Source organism: Columba livia, chromosome 1 (assembly GCF_036013475.1).
Source record: "Columba livia isolate bColLiv1 breed racing homer chromosome 1, bColLiv1.pat.W.v2, whole genome shotgun sequence".
In the NCBI taxonomy this organism is placed as follows: domain Eukaryota; kingdom Metazoa; phylum Chordata; class Aves; order Columbiformes; family Columbidae; genus Columba; species Columba livia.
In genome coordinates, this window is record NC_088602.1 from 92,051,442 (window position 1) to 92,076,559 (window position 25,118).

The 25,118-nt window shown below is 37.9% G+C and overlaps 1 protein-coding gene across 11 annotated transcripts; it reads right to left on the reverse strand.

Moving 5' to 3' along the window:
* Positions 1–10: 10 nt before the first annotated feature.
* CRYZL1 (crystallin zeta like 1) lies at positions 11–25,116 on the reverse strand. 11 transcript variants are annotated; one of them, XR_010473460.1, is made up of 15 exons: positions 24,864–24,940; positions 23,834–23,905; positions 20,880–20,957; positions 20,271–20,343; positions 19,591–19,635; positions 15,370–15,438; positions 13,272–13,405; positions 12,346–12,457; positions 8,485–8,508; positions 7,228–7,326; positions 6,390–6,511; positions 5,804–5,912; positions 3,102–3,148; positions 2,295–2,437; positions 11–107 (listed from the first exon to the last, which is right to left on the reverse strand). XR_010473460.1 is itself a non-coding variant. In XM_065067091.1 (15 exons), exons 3-15 carry the CDS (start codon positions 23,897–23,899, stop codon positions 2,338–2,340), a joined length of 1,071 nt encoding a protein of 356 aa, XP_064923163.1. In that variant the 5' UTR covers positions 23,900–23,905; positions 24,308–24,387; positions 24,898–25,116; the 3' UTR covers positions 958–2,337. The 11 variants fall into 11 exon arrangements, 10 of the variants coding, with proteins under 10 accessions (XP_064923163.1, XP_064923117.1, XP_064923147.1 ...); XM_065067091.1 differs by lacking the exon at positions 11–107 and adding an exon at positions 24,308–24,387 and having other exon boundaries at positions 958–2,437; positions 3,102–3,147; positions 5,807–5,912; positions 8,485–8,505; positions 24,898–25,116; XM_065067045.1 differs by lacking the exon at positions 11–107 and adding an exon at positions 24,308–24,387 and having other exon boundaries at positions 958–2,437; positions 3,102–3,147; positions 5,807–5,912; positions 24,898–25,116.
* Between the last annotated feature and the right edge of the window lie 2 nt (positions 25,117–25,118).

Here is a 25,118-nt window from a genome sequence, read left to right on the forward strand (position 1 = left end):
AAAAACTTACTGATTTCTGAATCCATTCTGAAACCAGCCTTTCTCCAGTCACGTGTCAAGGAAATTGCCACATGGCTGCACCAGGACAAAAATCACCTGCGACGATACTAGAACAGGGTTGCAGTTGTGTGAGATGTGGGTCTAAACACACACTGTGCGTATTCAGGTTAGAAAACTAGTTTTGACTGTGATCTGTGGCCCACACTGCAGTATTTTACTTAGGACTGTATTGCAGAAAGACACCCATCCCCTTGCCACCAAAAAGGGGGCAGATGCGTAGACAGATGATCCTTTCCAACATACAGCTCTGAAGGCCATTAAATAAAACAACGGTGGATTATAAAACTAATACAGACACAAAACTGGCTTTGAAGACACACAGCTGCCCTTAACCACAATCTATGCATTATCCATATCTCCCTGGCTGCACAGGGCTCGAGCTCCCTAGAGCAAGAGCATCCTCACACAACCTGGGCAAGAGCTGGAGCTGGTGACAGGAGAGCCTGGCAGCCTTTGTAGGGCTGCCAGGTCAGTGCATGGGGAACAGTGAAGCACATTATACTTCCCCGTTAGAGCTACAAAGGAACAGAGGAGTGCGTGGCAGCCCTTCCCTGTGGAGGTGGGGAGCCTGAGCCTCGCTCCTGCACTCAAAACTTTCTGCTTGCTTCTGTCAGGGGATGTGCAAAAGAGGAGGCAACTCTTCATGAGACTCCAAAGCATTATTAAAGAGCATTTGAAGTTGCAGACACACCTCCATCAACTAAATGTGCCAAAAGGCAGCTTCACACTCTCAGTACAAAGAGATATTTGCTTCATAACCTGATCCAGCAACAGCTGAACTTAGAGTATTGTGCAAGGGGTTCAAAAGGCATTTACATATGTAGTTACGAGCAACACATCTATTGACAAAAGATCTACTAAAATTAAAACTATAATATTAAAATCTGTCTTCTGCAGTTTTGTCAGTGGTTGTTCCTGTTTTATTAAACCCTATTTTAAAACTCTTATTTTGTTTCCTCTGGTCTACTTTATTTTGCAAACATTTAAGCTAAAATGAACAATATCGGGAAAAAAAGCAGCTAGGTACACAGCTTCAGAATAAATGTCTAACAGATTATTTACATGCTTTAGATGTGTGTGTACACACATGTGTGTAAAAGCATTACTTGTTTTCAAGGCTGCATTGCATCACTTTAGTAATAAAATAAGATTTACTCATGCTTCTATGTGCTCCCCTTGCATTGCTTATCAAGAATCCACTACAGGTCTGGTGAATGCTAGAAGACAGATTAATCATGGCTCCAGCTAATGTGTTTTATCTACTTAAATGTTTCAACTTCTTACATGGCTTCAAAAAGCTAATGTCCACTGTTTGAACCATCCACACAGTGAAAAAATGAATAGCACAGCTGAAAAATATTTTTGTGCTGAAATAAGAGCAAGCAGGAAGCCACACACTTTCAAGAACAAAAAACAGAAGCTCTGTCCCTGCTGCTGATTTGCAGAGGGTGCATGGTAATGGAAGATGTTGGATAAACACATTTGAGCTGTGCCAGGCGTAGGACTGAGGTTAAATGAGAGGAAGTGAAAGTTCACAGCATAGGAAGGCCTTACTGGAAAGATATCAAAGATAACCATTACAGTAATGAGATATATAAAGTGCCTCAAACATCTGAATGACATGATTGTATCAGCTTGTGAACTCTAGATTTACTAGGTTTACTGCCCGATTGCCGGAATTAACAAGAACAAAACCAAAAATAAACAAAAAAAAAATCAGCTGTGGGGGGAACTCTTACTGTCAGTTTATCATCCTTCTCCTCTAGCATCCTTGCCAATTCTGATGGGTTTAGCTTTCAATTAAATATCAATTTAAAATGTGGATTAAAGGCTTTAAGTGTACCTCAAAGAGTGCTCAGTCTCAGTTGCTGTCAAAAACAAAAGATAAATATAGAGGTGACTACTGGTAGGGACTGTAGAATGGAGGACTAATAAAAACCACCCTTTTCTTTTTTCTTCTCCCTTTAATTTCTTATGGTTGAAAAACCATGGCAACTGAGTTTGTCTGTAGATGTTACTGACAATTGTGACTGTGGTAGGGCAGGCAAGAGATGTGTGTCAAGGCGGCCTCTTTAGAAGCTGCTGATGGGAACATTCTGCTCTCAACTGAATAAAAAAACCCCTGAAGTCACAGGAGCTTCACAGGCCATTTCTGCTGGAGTACAAAAGATGTTTAAATTCTGGTTACAGCATTATGTGAAAGTGTCCACTAATTTACTTCTCAAATACATTACATTTCTTTATCTTCCACAGACTTTGAAATCAGGAAATTGTGTGTCAGAACTGGATGACTTGTCTTTTTCTTGCTTGATTCTTCTGAACTATTTCCATAGTAACTTTTGCTTCATACAATGGGATTGGTTCATCCAGCTGAGGCCTAAAATGAAAGAATCTGTCAGAAATGTCTGGTGAGCATGCTCAGATCAACAGAACTATTGCAGGACTACTGCTATAGACTTTACTTTCACTATGTAAACTTTGCTCCTTATACAAAATAAAAGTTTATAGCTTTGCTGGGATTCACAGAAGAAGGGAAGAACCCCAAAGCAAACAGGAAAGAGAAGTTAATTAAAAGGTATTTATCTTATGGGGTGGGGAAATGGTGGTGGTAGTAAGGCTTTTGCTCAACAGCAACACTGTTACCCTGCATTAAGAGAAAGAATCTTCCATTCCCACCTCATTACGGGAGTCTTTATAACTAGTGAAGCTGTCACTCTTCTCAGAAGAGTATTAGACAGACCTACTATCTTTTAAAGCCAACATATGGTCCTTCTAGATCAAGAAAAGCACATATTGCCTGTGTTAAATTCTGACATAGTACATGCCACAGCAAAATCAAGGGATTTACCAAGTTCTTGTGTTTAGCCTGCTATAGTACAAACAGAAATCGACCATAAACTGCTCCGTATAAATGATGTGAGGCATCTTTTCCTGAGCATCCCAACATAAATTTGCAGTACAGTGCTGGCAAAAGTTTTCTAGTTCAAATGCTGAATTTAAAAAATAATAATAATTAAAAAAATAAATCACATCTGTCTTACCTGAAAATGTTCCTTGATAATTTCTCCATTATATCTTCTAAGATGGGTATCTAAGAGGACTGTCAAGGTAACGACATACCTACAGATAAACGTTTCCATAATCACGTTTGCTGGCAAGAGCTCTCTATCGATACAAAACCAGCAGGATCAAGGCAAAATGAAAATTAACCTTAATTCCAATCTTTAGGTCAGATCTATGCACTTGTTTATATACCAGAAACCTCCTTTCCTGAAATAGCATGCAGAAATGAAATATGGAAAGCAGAATTCTAAAAAATAAAGCAAAAGGGTTACTACCGAAAAATGCAGCCCACACTAGTACAACATGAATCAATCAGAATGGCAATTGCATTTTTTTGTGCAGAATGACAATGACAGACTTTGGTACCAGTTAGCGGTCACAGAAAATCACAGCTGGAAGAGACCCTCAAGATCATCAGGTCCAAACATAACCTAACTCTGTCACTAAACCATGTCCCTAAGAACCTCATATATCTGTCTTTTAAACACCTCCAGGGATGGTGACTCCACCACTTCCCTGGGCAGCCTGTTCCAGTGCTGGACAACCCTTTCCATGAACAATTTTTTCCTAATATCCAATCTAAACCTCCCCTGGCACAACTTGAGGCCATTTCCTCTTGTCCTGTCACTTGCTACTTGGGAGAAGAGACCAACACCCTCCATGCTACAACCTCCTTTCAGATAGTTGTGGAGAGTGATAAGGTTTTCCCTCAGCCTCCTTTTCTCCAGGCTGAACAGCCCCAGTTCCTTCAGCTGCTCCTCATCAGACTTGTGCTCCAGGCCCCTCACCAGCTTCATCGCCCTCCTCTGCACTCTCTCCAGCACCTCAATGTCTTTCTTATGATGAGGGGCCCAAAAATGAACACAGTAATCAAGGTGAGGCCTCACCAGCACCAAATACAAGCGGACGATCACTGCCCTGGTCCTGCTGGCCACACTACTGCTGAAACAAGCCAGGTTGCTGTTGGCCTTTTTGGCCACCTGGGCACACTGCTGGCACCCCAAGGTCCTTTTCCAGCCACTCTTCCCCGAGCCTGTAGCGCTGCCTGGGATGGTTGTGACCCAAGTGCAGGACCCAGCACTTGGCCTTGTTAAACCTCATACAATTGGCCTCAGCCCAATGATCCAGCTGGTCCAGATCCCTCTGTATGGCCTTCCTGCCCTCCAGGAGATTAACACTCCCACCAAATTTGGTGTTGTCTGCAAACTTACTAAGGGCGCACTCAATCCCCTCATCCAAATAATTCATGAAGAGATTAAACAGAACTGGCCCCAATACTGAGCTCTGGGGAACACCACTCGTGACCAGCTGCCAACTGGATTTGACTCCATTCTCCATAATTGTTTGAGCCTGGCCAGACATCTCAGGTAAAAATAAAGTTGGGGACATAGCAGAGCCTGTAAATTCTTAAAGCACCACTGCACATCCATAAAGGATCTTTCAGTTGATGACTAACATTCATGACAGTGCAACAGATGAGGCTGCATTTAGTCTTCCTAGGAAACTAAAAAAAAAAAAATATTTTTCCTTCATTCATTTTAAGAGCAATCTAGTTAATATTTGAAGCTCAAGACACTTTAAAAAGCAATCACTAGGCAGTTTCTCCAGATGATATTAATTTCATATGGTCAAGAATTGCGCAAGATCTACAGATTAAAAAAAAAAAGCACGTTTTTCCTTTCAACTTCTTAAACCTGTTGTGATAAAACGTTCTGTTGTTATTAAAGATTCCTCAGGAGACAAGAGAAGAAATCTTACTGTTTCGTCACCTTACTTTTTATATGTGGTAACTATTCAGTAAGCATTCAACAAGAATATCAGACTATAAAACGATTCAAGATATCCATCCCATAAATATTTCCTTAGTGTGCCTGACCTTGCCTAATCTACTTTGCAGTTCAGTGGGGGAGGGGAGGACTTCCTTGCAGCGTAGTTAGTTGTTTCACAAATGTAATGACTTAATCCTCACCCACCTCTGCCGTTCTGCTGAACTGCAAAAGTGATTCAGCATATCTCATAATCTGCAGTGCAGTACGGAACAGGGAGGGTCCTTAAAGCCATAAACAGACAAACCTTCCACTACAAACCTTCCAAGCGATCCACTGACAACTGCCATGCTCATAGGAAGCTCAGTGTCCGACTGCTGAAGACCAAATGTACGTAATGCAAATGAAGGAGGCACTCCTCTTCCCACACCCACATCTTTGCTTGATAAAATTTATGTATGTAATGTTGCAAATAAAGAAAAGTTTATGAAGCAAAAATATTTAAACTTTTACATCTAAAATTGCGTTAAGATTTACAGATCATGGATCTACTGCCCAAAAGAACAAAAAAAAAGAATCCAAAATGTCATAGGCATAATATAAAAACTTAGAGAATCAAATCTTCAATTAATAGGTTCAATCCTGAACCAAAAGGTTGCATTTTCTCCAGGTCTGCTTTCTATTTCAGGACTGCTTTTAATGAAGCATATAGAAATATGTATTTAGAAAGAACGCAGAACCTAGTTTAAAACATGAATGTATGTTATATTTTAGTTACCCTGTACACTTAACTGTGCTGACCTTTAAGCCTATGGTTCCATGACTGAGTAGAAGAAAATCTGTTAGTTGGTTTCTCAGTTATATTTCCATCCACTCATATTACCAGGCAGTATTCAAAATGACCATTGAAAGGATATAGAGATACTTCCCTTGCTGTATATTGGACAAGTTCCATATCTCATCATTCAGAAAGGAGACTGTGGCTCCTTTAAGAAACAAGGAATGGCAGTCTGGAGGATCCAGCTTAAACAAAATGAAGAAAAATGTTATTTAGTTTATTTTCCATTAGAAAAAAATATTAAAGTTAAGTGGTTATTTTATATTGATGGTTAAAAGAACCAAACCAAACAAAAAAACACCCCTTGCCCATTTTTAAGACTTAGCACACTTGTAATATTTACAGCTTTAAATTATATTTTTCTGTCTTGTCAGTTTCATACCCTGAGCCAAACAAAATAGGCCCTTTAAAATTTGTCAGTATACACAAGCTATTATTATAACCTACTATCATCTCAGAAAAGACAGCCCCAAAATTGTGCCAAAGGAAAATACAAACATTTATTAACACTGTATGCTTCCCATTTTCTGGATGTAAAAGTTTTCTTAAGTGAAAACTGATGTTATTTAACAGTGGGGAACCATTTGGCCATGACAGAAGCTCACAGATACATCCATATATAAACTCTAGTACAAACTAACTTACTGATACAGTAGCTTTACCTGAAGATTTTTTTCTGTTGTTATCCAGTGTCCCCCAACACCAAGAAGAGTAATGATATCATGCTTATGAGGCAGCAACTGTGATTTTAATGTTGATTCATCTTCAGCTTTAAATTGTTTTACTGGGGGGAAGAACAAATTCATTCAAGCTCAGCAGAAAATTCTGTTGAGAATGAAATGCCCATCTCCTCCTGTACTGAAAACCCTATATCTTGGGATTCTTTACAGTCCTATGTCTTCAGATACAAACGAGTCGCAATATAAGCACATGAATATACACAACGGAAGATGGCTGTCTGGAACAGCACTATGATTACGTTATGCTGTTAGTCACATGAGAATATCTGAGAAAGTAGAAGATTTAGGAAATTCAACATTTTTTAAAAATACATTTTAGTGGAACTCTAAGTTGTTCTTAAATTATTTCAGGTAAAACAGTAATTTCAGAGTTTTCAACTATTATGATTGTTTTAAAATAGAAGTTGACAGTACTGCAATAATGGCGCAATTTTTGTATTAGAATAAGGCAGCATAAACAATGATGACAATGATGCTACAGCTCTACTCTTTGAACATTTTTTTTCAGTTTTAAGTAAGAGGAAAATTTCAGACTAATTTAGCAGATGACTATTAGATGCTTCCACTAGAGGGCGATATGAGCAGATCCTAGAGATCTTGCTTAAAGCACTCTATTGAGTAGATACATAAAATCGCATGGCAACTAGCAACTAAATGCAATTGTTCGAGGTAATACAGCCTCCACCTATATACTTGTTAATAATAATAAAAAGCCCCCACTAATGGTGCTCTGAAGACCAGATTTTCATTAGTTACATACCTCCAGCATCTAGAACAATATCCACTCCCAGGCCACCCGTTTCTTCCAAGCAGCTTTCTGCCACATCTATCTTTCCATTTGACACATCTATCACTCGAGCTAGAAGAGCAAGACATTTGGTCAATTACAATAAAAATGTAGAGTTTAGATTGAGAACAGAATAAAACATTTCTAGTTTCTGCAAGTGTTACAAGCAAGTTTGCAGCTAAGTTTAAAAAAAAAAAAAGCCAATAGTTTTTTCATTTACAATACAGTGCAAGACCAACACCAAAAATATACATTAGCCTAATGTAGAATGAAAACTCACAAGTCTCTTTAGGCCAAAAAGTATAAGGTACACTACTAGAAGAATACGAAATCCTTCTGTATATTAATTCTTTGCTATTTTTCTTTTCCAAAAGCGCCTTCAAAAATACTGAGATCTGGAGTGACCAGTCATGTTATTGAAGCAAAAGAGAGTGGTCAAAGACAAGGAGGCATATTATTTCACATCTCCCAATTTTCAAGTTACCCATCAAATAACTACAGCAGTAATGCTTTGGGAGAGTTTTCCAAGCCTTGCTTTCTCCCCTTCCTCTACATAAAACCCACCACCTCCTGCCAGTCCCTTGCATGGCCCTTCTCTTGCTTTCACATCATAGTGGGAAACAAAACCCTCTTCTCCCTGGCATGGAGCCCTGTCTCCCAGTGCAAGTCAGAAGTAAACACGTAAAAATGCAATAAATTCAGTCACTTACAAGGCACTGACTTGACATTTCTTATGATTCCAGCAAGTCTTTTAATCTTATTATATCCATCTTTTCTTTAAAACAATGCTTACTAATAATAATGCTTAGTAACATCACTCCTTATCTCACAGGATGGATAAACTTGTTAATACCTTACTTTCTGCATGATGTTGTTAACCTCTAAATGGCTTTCTAGGTCACAAAATAAATATTTAGACGGAAGTATTTACATCTTCTCTTGAAATATTTCTGAACTGAAAGTCACTAATACCTTTTCTTCTCATACATCTGTGATACCATATGAATAGATGGTTATAAAGATAAACCACAGCATCAGGAATACTGAAGACAGAGAAGTAGCAGCTAAGGTTTTTAGTTTTGTTTCACAATTATGAGGTAAACTAACATTTAGAAACTAAACAGGCCAAAGACTTCTTAGCAAAATGACAATTGATATAATAGCAAATAAATTCGGAGGCATATTTCCAAAGTGTAATTGATTAAACTTAAATTTGCAATGTGTACTTACCTACCAAAAGCTGCCGCATACCTTCTTCAATTTAATGACGGGGGTGAGAAGGAAGGAGAGAAAAAGTTGCAAGAAACTGGTTACTAAGAAGGCAAATACTCAGTTAAATGCCTTTTCCCACTCCTTCCAATCAAATCTTAAGATGCATTCAAATTCTTATGTCAATCATTCAATTTTTTACTGAAGTCAAATGATATGGCTACAGAGAACACACATGGTCCTAATTTAATAAAAGTGTCACATTAATTTAATCATGATAGTCATATTCCCCATATGCAAATAACACCCCATAATATCCTTTTCTTACAAGTTTCTTCAGTCAAGAAGCTTTTTCTTAACACAGCAGTTTCACATGGTATGAAGCTTCTACAAATCGTTTCACTTTTTGAGAATAGTTCTGGTTCAATAGACCCAAAGCCTGACTATCAAAAAGAAATGCAATAGTTTAGTTAGTTTGACTATTTTCTGATTTCCATTTAGCAAAAATTTCCAGTTTTGCTACTTATAATACAATAGTTCAAACAGTACTCATCAAAATCTTGTTCAATTTTCTTCCTAGCAAAATGCTATAACAATTTCTCTCCACTGTGGAAAAGGCTGAGCAACAAATTACAGTATCATTTTCTATAATCCTTTGTCATTCCACAAAATTTCCTCACAAAACAATTGTAAATCAGTTCAGTTTCTTCTTCTGTGACTTGCCCAGCTTCTAAAGTAACATTACTCTGGCAATAAGGCTTCAGTTTCTCTTTCACTGTTGGTTAGAAGTAGAAATGCCAATACTTCCACAACCTGCTACCAGAGTTTACTCTCACCCAGTAAGTTGAGCTACAGAGTCACACAAAAGATCTGCTACTTGGTCTATTGAACATGCTCAAGAGAGCCATGAAATCACTGGTGAGTTCTTACCAGAAATGTACCCTCTGAAATCTCAAAATTGGTTTTAAGGAAGAAACCCAAACCCAAGCAAACCAAAAACCAAAACACACCACCACCACCACCACATCACACACAGAAAAATGGGGTGACCTATAGAACAGAAAAACGTGTATATATTTTTTTTCTTCCATTCTCTAACACAAAGTCATTCTGTCTCTACTGTGAAACATGGGCATTGAAATGTCAAAATTAATTACAGTCCCCTTCTTCATGATATTACTGTATTTACTCCAAAGATTACTGAAGACATGCAAAAACCCTGTCCTGTTAGTCTAAATATGAATCCTTAAACATTAACAGGAACTTTTACTAAAGGTACTGGAATAAAACCAAACCCACCAGAACAGAGGATTTTTGCTTTCACACTCAAAATCCTTTATCTTTTTAATGCTTTAACCAGGTTCTCTCTCTTTATTTGAAGCAAACTTGCAGTTAAAATCCACCCCCCTAATGTTTACATTCCACAAACATTTATTTGCAAACCTGCTAAACTGAACTCCTGTTGTTGAAATCCTTTTGTTGTAAAACAAGCACATACATGAGTAATATAAGCGATGGCCTTTTCACTGCAAGAAATGGTTATTTCACCCCTTTGATGAAGCAGCTAGTTATGCTACACACTGGTAACATAAATCGCTGCTTGTTGATAAGTGATAGACTTGCTAAAATCTATAGAAAAAAAGCCCTACACAAGCACAAATCTGAAGAAGCCTCCACCCACAGACATTTGAGGTCAGGTTAGATATAGGTAGCTACGCTTGTGTTACTTAAGGCATTTATTTTATATTAACATTCATATAACTTAAATATACCAGTGAAAAGTAAATATGCCAAGCAACCTGAAGTCATATTCATATATGCTGACAGGACTATGATAATAAAATTAATTACCAAGTACCTTCTTAGCTGATAAAGTTCTCATATCATTAGTAAAATATACCCATAAAACATTAGAAACTGAAGTTTCAGGTTTTTTGCATTTACTCTTCTGCCCTGTAACAGGTGGCATAACAAACCTCTGCATATCAACAGCATTCACAAAAATGCTTTACGTTCTGATGTCTGTCACGTCTATTGTTACGTTAAAAAAGACTTCTGAAATAAGAAAAGCAAAAAATAGATTTTTTTTTTTTTTGTGAAGTTTCAAAAAAAACCAGAGACAACATATACATACAGAGACATAAGTATGTGAGGTCTCAGACGAAATTATTACATTCCCAACACAAAATGTTGTTTCCTGTTGAAGGTCAGACAGCAAAAACGTCTTTCTGCCTGCTCTTGTGCAATAACCTCTGCACAGCTGGCCGCTTCCTGCTGCACGCTCAGTGCTCCAAAGCCACTCCAGGCAGAGCTGAAGACTCACTTGGTAGGCTGGAAGTGAATCACTCCCCAAGACTGCAGATGTGTGTGAACGTGCAGCCCCAGAATGCACATGCACAATGTGTTGTCTCTGTGTTTCCACTGGCAGTTCTGTTCTTGGGAGCCAGAAAGGAATTAAAATTGACAAGAACTCCGTTCTCTCTGTGTCTAAAGAGCAGCTCTCTGGCTTATTTCATCTCTCTACTAGCTTACTATTCTTGAGCCAACAGGGAGAACACAAGGACAATACTATATGCACCTGCAAAACAGCAATGACTGTTTTTAGTAAGTCACTAGGAACAAGAAAGTAGATTTGAAAACTGCTCTAATTCTCCATTTGGAAAGCCAAGATTGCTAACGATATTACTATGCAAAACAACAAGGGAGAAAGGAGTCTGAGTCAGGGACAGTTAGCCTTGATGTTATCTTTTAATCAGATCTCATCTTAACCCATATACACTGTGATCGATGCGACTCTAATGTTTGTAGACATGATAACTGACCACACAATGCTTTCCCCACAAAGATATTCTTCCAAGAGACACAGTTACTCTCACTTCTTTGAATGACAACAACAGTTGTACAGTGAAAAATAAACTTGATGATTATACTGGGGCAAATCTTTGCATTTTGAGAAGGAAGTATTAAACATTAGTTTTTCAACCTTTTGGTCACTGTACAGCAAAGTTCACAGATTGCAATCACATTGGACTTTGCACTGCCATTTTCAGACTGTCTGAATAAAGAAATATTCTGCTTTCTTCCATTCTGCAGCATTGAAATAAGAAAAAGTTTGATCAGGAAAGATGCTAGTAGCTTTTATCTGGAGTCTTTTTCTCATGGTCCAAATAGCACTGTTATTTTGAGGGGAAAACTCCCAAAAACTTAAGTATCAAAGAAAAGAAATGGAAGAAGTCATAGATGAATGCAAGTGTTATGTCTAATGCAAAGCTTATTTGGAATATAGGAAAACGCAGAGTCATTGAGAGTCCATCTACAGTTCAGACAGTACTTGAAAGAGAGATGCCACACAGCCTGATAAAATAGCATTAGAAGTAATTTGAATCTGATGAATACTGTATCTCAAGTATATGATTACATCTGAACTCTAGCTCAGGTAACTAGATTACATACTGTGATACTGGTGATTTAGTAATGCCGCCTTCTTGTTCACAAGCAACAATTTTATAAAATGAAAAGACTTCTTGAGTAGTTAGGCCAAAAGCCAGCACTCGAGCGCTATTGTGCAAGATGGAAAATACTGACAGTCATCATAACTTAAATGAAGAATTAAAAATGCCATTAAATATACCTAAAATATAAATTAAATACCTATGGAGTACAGAATAAATTTTCAAAGTATTTAATTAGACTATTTATAAATCTGTATTTCAGTTTTCAGCTACTGAAATAAGTCCCTATACAAAAAAAACCCCAACCCCCCCCCAAAAAAACACAACAAAAAACCAAACCAAAGCCAGCCCACACAAAACCAAAAAAACAAACATAAAAAATTCGAGACATCCTTTAGCATAAACTTTAGCACTGAAGAATATAACTTACCCACAGGAGGTCTAAGCCTCTCCAGGTACTGCTTATCTTCAAGACTGTTTGCAGTAGAGATTACTTTAGCTCCTCTGTGTTGTGCTAACTGAATAGCTATTGTACCAAATGGCTGCAGAAGAAAAAAGGTAGATTTATTTATTTCCAGCAACAATTTGATGCAGTTTAGGGAAGATTATCTTGCAAAGGACATTCAGGAGAATGTATCAAGTATCCAGAAATGAACTTACTCCTTCAGTAAAACACATTTGAACCAAGAATTTGAATATTCACAGATCTGTTTCTGTTCCAAATGAGGCCAAAAAAGTATTTTAGTTGACTGGAGAGCTTGGAACAGACTTTCAGGAGTTAACTAGTTCCCCCCTTCAATAAAACTGCTCAGGTTCTACTATAAGTAACAGAAGTACCATAACTGCACTTGCAGTTTGTACCTTTGGGGTTGCTTGCTTGTTTAAGAAAGAAGTACTACCAAAGAAAAAGAACCAGCCACATTTACATTAATGAATGTTGGCCAAGGCAAGCTCCACATCTTCATTAGCAATAAAGATTGCAGTAATGCAAATGAAATTATTTATATCTAAGAGAAGTTAAAAAGCAGTGGTGGGAAGGAATAAAAAATTAAGGCACTTTCCTCCAGTTATACCTGAGGGCTTAAGGTAAAACTATGTCAATGTAAAAGACCACAAAAGAACTACCTCTCTTCATTACCCACACAACGCATAAAGGACTGTATTCTTGGCTCAGTATCTTATGTGGGAGGGACTTTCCTATTAATCCATTCAGTTAAGGGTACTGCCAGGAGTAAAATACAAGGCTTGATAAAGTCAGTATGTTGTAAGAAATCCAACTGTTCTGGTGATTAGACATTTATAGCAGAGGTAATCCTTCTGTTCTGAAATTGTTACTATTTGACAGTTGTTACCTACACTCGCTCCATCCATTACGAGAACAGTTTTTCCAGCAGAGGCTTGGGAAAGGTAGTGTAAAGCTGTGTATGCTCGGAGACCATCACGAACAGTCCCAGCTGCTTCAGCCCAACAAACTTTTTCTGGTTTATGAACTGATTTTGGAGAAAATAAACAAACAAACAAAACCAGATGGAAAAAAAAAAGCAGCAAGTCCCTAACATTTTATTCAGAATTATTTTTCTGTAACATGAATGAAAATTATGCAAGTCAAATCATCTACAGGTATAATTATGACCTATTTCACAAAGGCAATACTCCTATATTGTGACTCATAGCAGGGTTAGGTCAGCTACATGGAGAAGGTAATTGTTATTCCAAGAATAATCAGTTTGCTTCTGCAGCACTCTCGTGAGCAAGTTCAAAGACAAATACAGTACTTAAATGGGAAAAAAGAAAGAGAGACCCACTTCCGGACAGAAATGATCTGAGGCAGTCTCTTCTCCTTTTCACAAAGATAATTCCGACACAGAAAATACACAATGCAAGCTCCAGTCCATGAGTTCCCAATTTTTTTTCCATATAGATTAAAATATTTTACTTCGTAATCCATTGATATAAACAGTTTCTGGAGGTTATAACGCATTTTAAGAGACATAAAGATCAATATAACATTATTTGTCATCTGTGTTTTCTGTTGTTTCTACCTACAAGACGCTTAAGATTTTTCCCATTCTATCTACATGCTTAAAAGCCTGGGGAAACTCTGTTAACTAGAAATCACAAGTTCAAACACAATTTTTAATGTAAGCCATTTACATGATTTAAGGAAGACCTTGATACTACGCTAGAAAATCATCATAACCCAGCTGAGAGTCTAGCATAGAATTAAGCGCAAGCCTCTTGAAGCATGCTAGAAAGAAAAAAAGACTGCAAAAGTTTAGTCTGCCCCTTTAAACATACAAATTGATAGTTTAGCCTGAATTGGGGAAGCTGTAAAACAACATAAGCAATGTGATCACCTGGGATCATTTACAAGTGTGCTGGAAAAGAATTCTAGGAATCATCAACAGCATCACTTTGTATGCCAGTTAATATTACTTACCACAAAATAAGCTACTGGAGGTAATATAAAGTCAGAAATATCTTCTGCCTGTAGTTAATGTAAATAGTGATAAGGCAATGGCAGACCTCTAGATTTCATTTCTGTTGATTTGTACTTTGAAGTGTTAGAAAGAATAAACCTTATTTTTTCATCTCCATGAGTCCATGACTTATTTTGCAAAAACTGTCATAGCTAGCCAGGAAGATTTCATCTTCAAACAAATCACCATAAATAATACTTGTTTACCTCTCACATATTTTAAAAAACACGGAGAGGATATTTTACCATATCTTATGCAATAAAAGTAGGGACTTAGTTTTGGTATAAACAAATTTAAAGGAGTCACCTCATAACTACACAGGTTGAATTCACGGACAGTCACAGAAACACAATACAAACTAATTTGAGCTAAAGAGTAGCTTGTTCAAAGTTACACAACAAACTGTTAGGAAATTTGGTATTCTACACATGAAAGCACTCCACGCCCAGAAAGGGGAAACTGGGAACTCACAATCATTGAAAAGAATGCTCCAATACTAGGTTTCCCCTAATCCTCATTCCCCGAACATTCCTTTCTCCAGCTTCTAGTTTGCTATTCCATCACTTAGTCTGGTCGCAAGTTATATTCCTGGATTAAGTCAAAGCGAGGAAAAAGGCAAATTTCTCCTCATTTAATTTTGTGGCAGACGCAGTGAGGAAAAAGTAGAAAGACAATGAAGTGACAAAACGGGAAGTCAGAAGGGAAAAAAAAAAAGAAAAAAAACTGAGTCAGCTTGTGTGGTTTAGGCAAAACATTAACTCATTAAATGATAATAGCATAAAAAAAAAAGCCCTTGAGAGTACATACTATTCAAAGCTTCCATGAACAGGTGGAGTAGACAGAATGTCTGAATGTTCCTATACAGAACAAGTTTGCCCAGAGGTCCAAGTTAATTAGCTTCCTACCAGAAAAGCTAAACTGAATTCTAAAGATACAGTAAATGTAAATATTGGCAAAATATATGTACTACGTACCCAAATAATGCTCATGAACTAGAATAACTTCACAAAGACCAGACTCTTCAGAATCAAGAGGCAAAATTCCTGAAAAAAATTGAACATAGACTTTTAATTTCAAACAAGCAAGCGCTATAACCAAACAAGCTCCTAATGAAATTGCTAGTCCCACTTGGTCTGTGGCTCTGTTGCCCTCTTGTCAGGTTTATGACACCTTAAGAAAACTTGGCAAGGTAACAGTCTGTAATTTCTGTGGGCACAGTGCACAAGATGGCTCCAAAGGTGCTCCAAACATTGTCTTGGGTTATGGGAGAGGAAGAATGGGGGCATTAGTGAGTGCTTTTTGCTACTGGCACACTTAATTTTTGTCAGGTCATGTCTCAATTCATTTCATACTGCTCTCCGAGTGCTCCTGTTTCTACTCTGTCTGGGCCATGGCTAACAAAGAAGAAAGTTGAGCTCTCATATTGCAGACAGGCACAGACCAAGCCATACTACAGATACCTCTACTCTTCCATCCTGACGCCTGTACATGTGTTGTTAGGAAAGGCAGCAAAAAAGGGACAGAAAGAAGCTGAGGAATAACAAGCAAGAATGCATGAGTGTAAGTTTTAAAGAGTTGGAATGGAGAAAAAAAACTGAAGGAAAAAAAACCAACCCACCGATTGAAGACAGAGAAAGCAAACACAGAACAGGCAGAAGAGGAAAAAAAAAATCCATGCTGGTCATAACGGTGTTTTTTTCTTCCACTGGCCAAAGAAGGAGATTGATGAACAGTAGGTTCTGGCATCCATTCAGGCTTCTGAATACATGTATCCTCTATGATTGGTAAAACAATATTTTCTCCCCTCTTCCATCCAAACTTATTATCCATTTAGACCGAAGCAAGGGCTTTGGCTTAAAATCCTCAGTAAATTTGGCTGCTATTTCCAGTCTTTTACAATTCCCATTAAAAACTGGTTACCCTACAACGCTTGTATACATCTGTGGATCTCTGAAGGGTTTATCTGCGGAATAATAAGTCTAAAGTAGCTATCTACAGCAGCTATTGTGCAATTATGAAATAATGCAAGAAGGGCAAGAATCTCAGAACAGAACACACTGTCTTACAACATCACTCTAAGTTCTGTCTTACTTTTATAACTTCAGTCATCCTCTAATCCTTTAATTTAGCATACAAAATATAAACACATATGAAAGAATGTCCCTAAGAAATATCACTTCTATCTTAAAGCATCATTCAGATTTTGATGATTGATACATTATCATATTTCAAATGCTAAGAAAAACGTTCTTATAGTACGCTGAAGTAGCCTTGGCCCTTAAACCCATTTGCACTCTAACATCTTACTATAGAAAAAGCAAAGCACAGAATGAATAATACATAAAGACATTCCTTTTCTTGACAGACACAAAAGTTCAGGAATGAGTCACATAATCTCCTAACACTCAAGACAGCCTCTGAGGAGTCATTACACATTGCCATCAACTCACATTGATTTCAGAGTCTCTAAAACCATTCACAAAACCATGACCCTTATACTGGGGGAAAGACATATGGCATCTTAAATAACTGTGCCCCCTAGTATACCTCATAATGCTTACAGAAGCTCCAACATGAAATACAGACCTTTATTTTATGTATGCCATACACGTAAAGTATTTGACACGAGTACAAAATTACATTTTTCATGTTACTTGTCAGAAATACTCCACATAGTGCAGGACTTTCGTGCATTGATTATTTATATATTCAGTAACAGGACATACGGAAGAACTGACACGCAAACTGGCTAACTGCAGGTACGTTTATATTTAGGTTCATGTCTCTGAGTATTTGTGGCCAATTTAACTCTCAGAATAAATTTCCCTGCACTTATTTTAATGAGGAACATGGCATAATTGATTGCTAAAAGATTCTGGGAGCAACAAATAAAATGGAGTTAAATTTTGAAAGGAAATCAAGAACGTATGTCACAATAAAAGATTTTTGGCTGGTCTGAGGTTCTACTACTATATTTTTGTTAACCAAACAAATGATTATGTTTAAGAGAGCACATTATACAGACAAAGAAATTTCTTCTGGAAGATTAAAGAAGGATCAGAAAAACTTCAAAAGTGAGAAATAACTCTTGGTATGATTTTAGAAATAGATTAATGATTTAACACACCAAGTACTTCCAGTGAGCACAGTACTATTCTTACAGTTAAAAATAATAGATTCATAAATAAGGACTGTATTACTGTATTATTACTGTTAAACCCAGTAAGAAGTATATACCAGGACTATACTTTTCAACAGAAGGACAGGCTCTTTTGTAAAATTCAAGTGGAAATAGTCTTCTGGCAATTGTACATTCTGGGACAGTTTGATATTATTAAACACACAGGTAACCGAACCATTTGGCAATAGCCCATTTTCTTTTAAATCACGCCTAACTATGTATAAAGTCACAACAATAGAAAGTAACTGGGAAGTGTGCTTGTTAGGAAAGATTTACCGTAAGAGAAATATTTCACTTCTATATTTTGTATTTATAGCATCGATATTGGATGGATAAGGTTAAACAGCTGTTTGAAAGAGAATGCTGTAAGGTTTCAGCATTTAAAGAAGTGAGTCTTCTTTTAGGGCTAAAAATATTTAATGCTGTTTTCTTCATCTTCCTCTTTCCATATGTGTAATTCTGACTTTTCTCTACCTGCATTCACAAACATTCAGTATTCAAGAATAAAGACACAGACAATAGAAGTCTCTGACAAAACAAACCTGCTTCTTCCATGACCCAAGCACACATTCTATTCCCTTAATGTCAGAATTACTCTGAAGTAGCTCAGCTGATTCAAACTACCCATTCTATATCTGGATTAACAAGAATGGAACAAAGTCCAAATTCACAGAACTGCAACCCTCCTACAGCCATTTAGAACACCACTTAGACCACTCAGGTCCACTGAGATTATTTCAGAGGTTTTTTTTTTTCTGAACTACTTACTGAAACTGTACTCCTTCAACTACAACAGAAGGTGATTGAAACAAAAATAGTATTGTAGAATATTCAACAGTGGTAGCATGTATCAGTGATATATTTAACCAAATGAACAATACTGTTCACAATAATATTATTCATAGTTCAAAGTTATTTCATATACAAGACCAGAAAATGCTTGGCCATAACATACTTTCTCAAACAAAGCAAAGCCACGTCTGTACCCTACAAAATGGAGTATTATTTCCCAACTGTAAGGATTACAGCTTCTGTGGTGAATAAATAATCACACATCTTATTCCATTAGATTTAAGCTAATGATATAAAAGGTCTGCCAAAGTTTTACCAGGAAAAGAAAAGCCCCAAACACTTTCCAAGTGATTTTTGACCTGGAATTCTGTTTTAAATGACAAACAAAAAAAAGTAAAGTGATTACTGCTTGCCTTTCCAATGGGCTACTCTGACAATAATGTCATAGCAAGATCAGAAGGCATGGACTCCCTGTGGCTCAGTAAGGGGGCAAACAAGTCCACTTTCAAGAATATGCAGTAAAAATGAAGATTCTGGAAAACAAGCAGCTTGAATCAGTGTTTCTTTTGAAATGTGGCCTTGTATTCAGCAGAATGTCTGAGTATGTGCACTGCTTTTGGCAACTCAGAAATCCAGGAGAACTGGTGAACCTACTTGCACGTTTAAGTTAAGACCACTCTTGATTTCTTTATTTAAACAGGCATTCACATGACTTAGAAGAAACTGAATAGTCTTCAGTATGCTAGAAGAAGAGATTCATCACTATCAGCTAAAAGTATATTTTATATCATCCTCAAGAAGGCACGAAATATAAGCCTAGACTTTATATCATCCACAGAAATCAAGATGTATTAGGCTCATCTAGATAATGTTATAAATACAAATAATTGACTATGTATTCAGATGGTTGCCTTCAGAACACTCACTCCACATGCCTAACTTGACCCAGGTGTATATTTTTAAAGATTCAGTGAATGCAGTAGGACTATGGCAGATTACATCAGATGGGGACCTGAACTCCCATACTTAAAATCAAAAAACTTCCTTAAGAGAAAACATTCAGAATAGAATTCTCATAAATAAGAGTTCATTCAAAAGACATTAGTTGAATCTTTGAAAATATGTGTCTAATTGTAGCTTTAGCAATTATTATAGAATCAGCCACTCACTATAAAAGATTACTAATTGTGTTAGTTGATAAGACAAACAATCATTAACTTACCCACCACTTCATCATCTGGCTGAAAAAAGGTTACCTTTCTTCCAACTCATGAAGAGCATACAAAAAGGAGGAAAAAAGGTATGAGGATTAATGTTTATAGCTGAAATTGAACATGCATTTGAAAGCACTGTTTAGTTCACAAAACTAAAAATACACCCTAGTAGTGGAAAAAAAAAATAAATCCCATTTAATATGCACAGACCAAACCCAAAGGTTTAATTCACTAAACTTTGGCACCCCATCCACAGTTACATGCAAGTACACACACGTGTATGCATTTGAAAGATCTAGGCTTTAAACTATGTATCAAAGGTGGACATGCCAGTGAAACACTGCCGAAATTCCAGAGTGTTATTTTTTCTTATTATTCCAACAAATGATTTTCACAAATAAAGTAAATATTGTTATAAGCCTGTGCAGGTAATGTCTTAAGATCTCAATGTATTTTATTTATGCCTTTGCATTTTTTTTCTTAAGTCTGTACAGATATGCAGGAATTACAGTTCGGATCCTTTTTTTACCTTCATCTTGGTATCATTACTGACTTAGGGGAAGCCTCATTAAGAAAGCAAATAGTTCCTACTATTAGAGGCGTACCCTGCAAACAGTATTTATTTGTTCTGGACTAGCAGACCTTAATTCTTGCTCCACACACTCACAAGACAATTACACTAACTTACCTTCCAATACGACTCCAGAAATTTCTCGACCAACAGGTAGAAGCTCCTTCTCCAGTTTAATTTCTGACAGAAGCTAAATGAAAATAATGGTTACAACATTCTTGCTAGGGCTAAAAATTTCCATATTTATTATCATGTTACAGTGTTTGATATTCACAGTAAGAAAGTTGAGCATTACCAAAATGCTATCTGTACATACATTCCTCATCTAATATTAAAAACTTTGCACTGGTTTCTGTATTTAAATTTAGAAGCATATTAAAAAAAAAAAAAAACAAACACCAAATAACTGAGTTATTAACAGGCAAACCAAAGTGTGACTTAAAGTCAGTACGCAGAGGATGATAAAAGGGATTTACTGTAAGAGAACTCACAAAAGACAACTGATCTTTCTCCCTAAATTAGGAACCAAATTACAGGTGTTTTTTTATTTAAAGAGATATGCAAGAATACCACATCAATCCCATGCCCTCTTTCTCAGCAGTAAAGCCATATCCTCAGATGCCATAAATGGAATTGTGCCAATTGCCAGCTAAGGCCCAGGCTTAGATCTTCAATGGAAACTGTAAACAACTCTAGCTTTTATAAAAAAAAAAAATAAGCAAATACCTTTGTATCTATCCAGCTCAGTGCACAGGCTCTAACTTGTACTTTCACATCGTTGTCTCTTGTAGGAGGAAGGTTTTCCTAGGACAAATTTGCAGACGTTACATTATACAATGCAACATGAATGTGCCAGTCGGATCTTCTCAAGCTCTTGAAAGCACTTTTCCAGAGTCTCTGTTTTAGATTCTTTTGTAGTCAGAACAAGCACTTTTTTTTTTTCAACGAAAAGGGAACGGATATCACAATGGATTTACAACACCATTTTGAGTACATGTATATTACTATTACAAACTGACCACTAGACCTAAGCAAACCTCAACACACAGTGATTTTTTTTTTCTCTGCAAGGTAAACATCACGTCGTTATCTGCAACAATTTTAGTATGTGATCGCCCACCTAGTGTCTGTCTAACAAACAGAAGGAAGCAGATCTTTTAATATTAAAACTATATTGCAAGAGTGATGGAGACTTTTACATGAATGTCTGACATACTCTACTGACAAACTTACTGAAGCAAACATTCATGTAGTCCAGACAATGCCAAAGAAACAGCACCAATAAGAATTGGTGTTAAGGCCCAGGAATGATGGTTATTCCACATACAAAAGTGTTCTACTAATGAAGCTTCCCCTTACCATTTCAACTTTTGGGATTGGGGCTGATATCTGAAATGATTTTAAGTAGTTGAGTACTGCTACTTTAAAGTATTTAATTAGCCAGGCTGAGCTCTGGACTGCTGATTTCCACCCAGCTGTTGAAAAGCTGCCTCAAGGACTGGAGGCAAAATCATGTATTTCCATGTTATACTGTAGTCTGCAGTGGAGATGTCTGTTAGAACTGAAACACCAGAAAGTCATAATTTCAGAAGTAGAAGCAAAGCTTTTAAGATACATTCTTAAGTGTTTAAGCTTTCTTTGAGGCTTTTTTAGACTCTTCCCAAGACACAGCTGTTGCTTTTCTCCTAGGCTAAGCAACATGAAGAGTAACCTCTGTCCAAAGAATATTGAGCTGAACTTTTTCTCACCCCAGCTGAGTTAAACACATGCTGTTCCTTTAAAATTGCAAGGCGTGTTGCCAGTCAGACTGACCTCCTGCTCTGCAAACAAACCAAAGTGGGGTCTCATTCTTTGTTCCACAAAACTGAAAAGCCATTAAACTGTTTAACTATATGAATACTGCATCTCTAGGTTTTTTTTCTTTTCTCTTCTTTTTTTTTTTTTTTTTCAGAAGTTTGAATCTAAGAGAGGTGTGTAATTTATGTAAGTTTAAGATTATACTGTCTTTTGGAACTACCCTTTTGGTATGCATAGCTCAATGAACCTAAGTATTGCTGCAATGCACGTCATAAAATTGTTTTTCTTTATACAAGAATACAAGTCTTAAGAACAAAAAGAGACAATGAAATGTTTGTGTTGTTAACTAGCTCCTGCCTTCATAATTGAAATATGTCATTATTAGGAACTAACCAAGCACCATATAAGGAAGGTTTGCTATGGAAATTCTTCATCCAAGCTACTGACTTTTCATTATCCACCTTCTGTTCTAGTAAGATGTCCTCAGCCAATTAGCTTTTCTTTTCCTGACATTTTTCAATATTTATTTCCATTTAAGATAAGGATCCCATAGTGCTGGTCATTACACAGACACCTGCAGAATCAGTTCCTGTCTAAAGAGATGTAAATCAGCAAGTAGGCAGACAAAGTCTTTGCACAGGAGTACATTTCAAGATCTGCACCAGAGCTGTCTGGCTTACTTGTTGCCGCCACCTACATATTCCTATCCCCTCCTTTGTGTTAGACTTAGTAATCATGGAGCCATCACAATGATGTAAACTAACTTGTAACAATTTACTAGTTTTCACCTGACAAATAAGCTGATCCATCTTACCTTATAGGTGCATGACTCCTAAACCATGACAAAAAAGAGAACAAAAATGTGCTGCTGAAAGGTGAGCAAACCTTTTCAGCAAAAGCACCACTTCACAATTAGTTTAAGTAGATCTAAGACTGCTCCATGAATATGCATCTTGGCGTTATCAAAATCACCGATCTCATTGCATCCTTCTCGTCAGGCAGTTAATTAGATGTGCTTCACTACTTGGACTTGGCAGCTGCTCAAGCAAGATTCTTACCAGTACTACATTGTTTCATTTTGATTTATGACTCATAGGTATATTTAGGTATCTATATTACACCAGTATACATAGGTATCTATAGTAATTTATTTTGCACCTATAAGAGGTTTAACAACACAGGTTCACATACCCAAAACCACATAAGCATTTTTCTACTGTTCAGATATTCATACTACATTGATATATACTCATTGACATCCTATTTTAGTCTTATGCCACATACTCATATGTACACACTTATTCAATTAATGTTTGCATCAAACTGACAAAAATTCTTCAGCACAACAGTTTCAGCTAAATTTGACAGAAAAAACAGCTGTCTTCTTGTTGTTCCTTTATGTTGTAGGGAAATAGGTAGCTAGACAAAGGAGACTTAGCAATGCCTCTTATAAAAAGGCTGCACTATGATCTCAATCCTCACTGAGAGCAATGAACTCACAGAAGGAAAGAAAATAACAGTAGAACACTTGAAACAGAATACATTTTTCAAGACATTTTTCTACTTTTTCAGTGACCAGCAAATCCAACCAGAGATATGAATCTACGTGAAGCTAGGGTTCATTTGTTATGCCTGCAAAACCTGTTTTTCAGTATGGACCCCAAAACTGCACAGAGAAATCTAGCACTGTTTTTGCCAAGTGCTGCATGATGATGGTAAAGTACACCTCCCCTACTTTCCTTTACCTGGCTCTATTTACAAGGATTACACCAGTTCTTCTCTAAGTCTACAGAAGAGTTAGCTGTTTCAATTCCCTTGTGGCTTTCAGCCACACCCTCTTCTTCCAGTGAATGATTAATAATGCTGTTATAACTGTAACTCACTCTTTCCTGGAAGACAAATGTAATTTCCTCTCCAGGAGAATTCTGCTGACAATACAAGACCTTCATAGTGATCTGAAAAAGAAAACAAAGAAAACAAACTGTAATACGTATAGTATCTATAGAGCAAACAAGTAACTAAAGCTACACATCTCTTTATAAGCAGAATAACAATTGTTTGCAGGCAACATACAGCCTATGAGTCCTTCCAACACATAAGTTCTGAAACAGATCAACAAATAAGACAAGATATGGTGTTACCTGCAACGGGTAACAGTTTCATTGACCACCATATAGCAAATACTAGGGACTGAAGATGTACAGCAAAAGGAAGTGAACGATACACAGGATTTACCAATTGCTGGTCCAATGCAGTAGATGGGTTTTTTTGCCACCCAGGCTAGAAGGCACACAATTTGACTAGCTCAGTCAGCCCAAAGGGCCACAAAAACAGTGCAGGAATGTAAGGAACCTTACGTGACTTCACTAAAAATCACAACTTGGCTTTTTGGTCTCCTCTCCCAACTTGGCATATGTTGGCCTCAACAACCAAGGGCCTTTTAGAAAGAAAAGAAAAATAAATTAAGAAAAGCACGGAGCAGAGAGGCAGAAAACCATGCGGCCATTAGATTGCTTCGGTCAGCCAGCGCTGACACCCCAAGGGACGCCCGAGGCCGAAGGGACCGCCCTGAAGCACCTCTCTCTTCAGAAACGCAGAGCAGCGCGGCGCCCGGCACCCGGCACACCCCCGACCGGCCCAGCAGGGAGCCCCGAGCTCGGCGCCGCCCAGCCGCTTCCCCCAGTCCTGGGCGCGCTGCGGCCCCAGCACCCTCATGTTCCCTGAGGGCAGTTGTCAAGCAGTACCCCACTCCCTTTAGCCATTAGCGACACCGGCCACGCCGTTGCTTTTACTCCAGTACTCTATCGCACCGGAGAGCAGCTCAGCACCCAGGCGTCTTCACTCCCGGGGCCCCCAGCGGGAAGAGCCCCCGCCAGGAGCCGACACAGCGCACCGGCGGCCCCCGGTAAGTACCGTCACCCTGCGACCGGCGGTTGCCATGACAAACCGTTACTTCCGCCGCTCTCCCACCTCGACGCCCGCCGGCAAGCGCGGGCACCGCCCCCACGCCGCACTCCCAGCCCCGACGTCAAGGGAGGTCCCTTGTGAGCTCGTGATTGGCCACGGCGGCCGCCGCTCTGCATAGAAGCAGAGGTGAGATTGGCTAGGGCGGCCGTCGCTCGCTACGGGCGAGGAGGAGGGAGCAAGCGGCTCCCCTCTCTCCCCCAG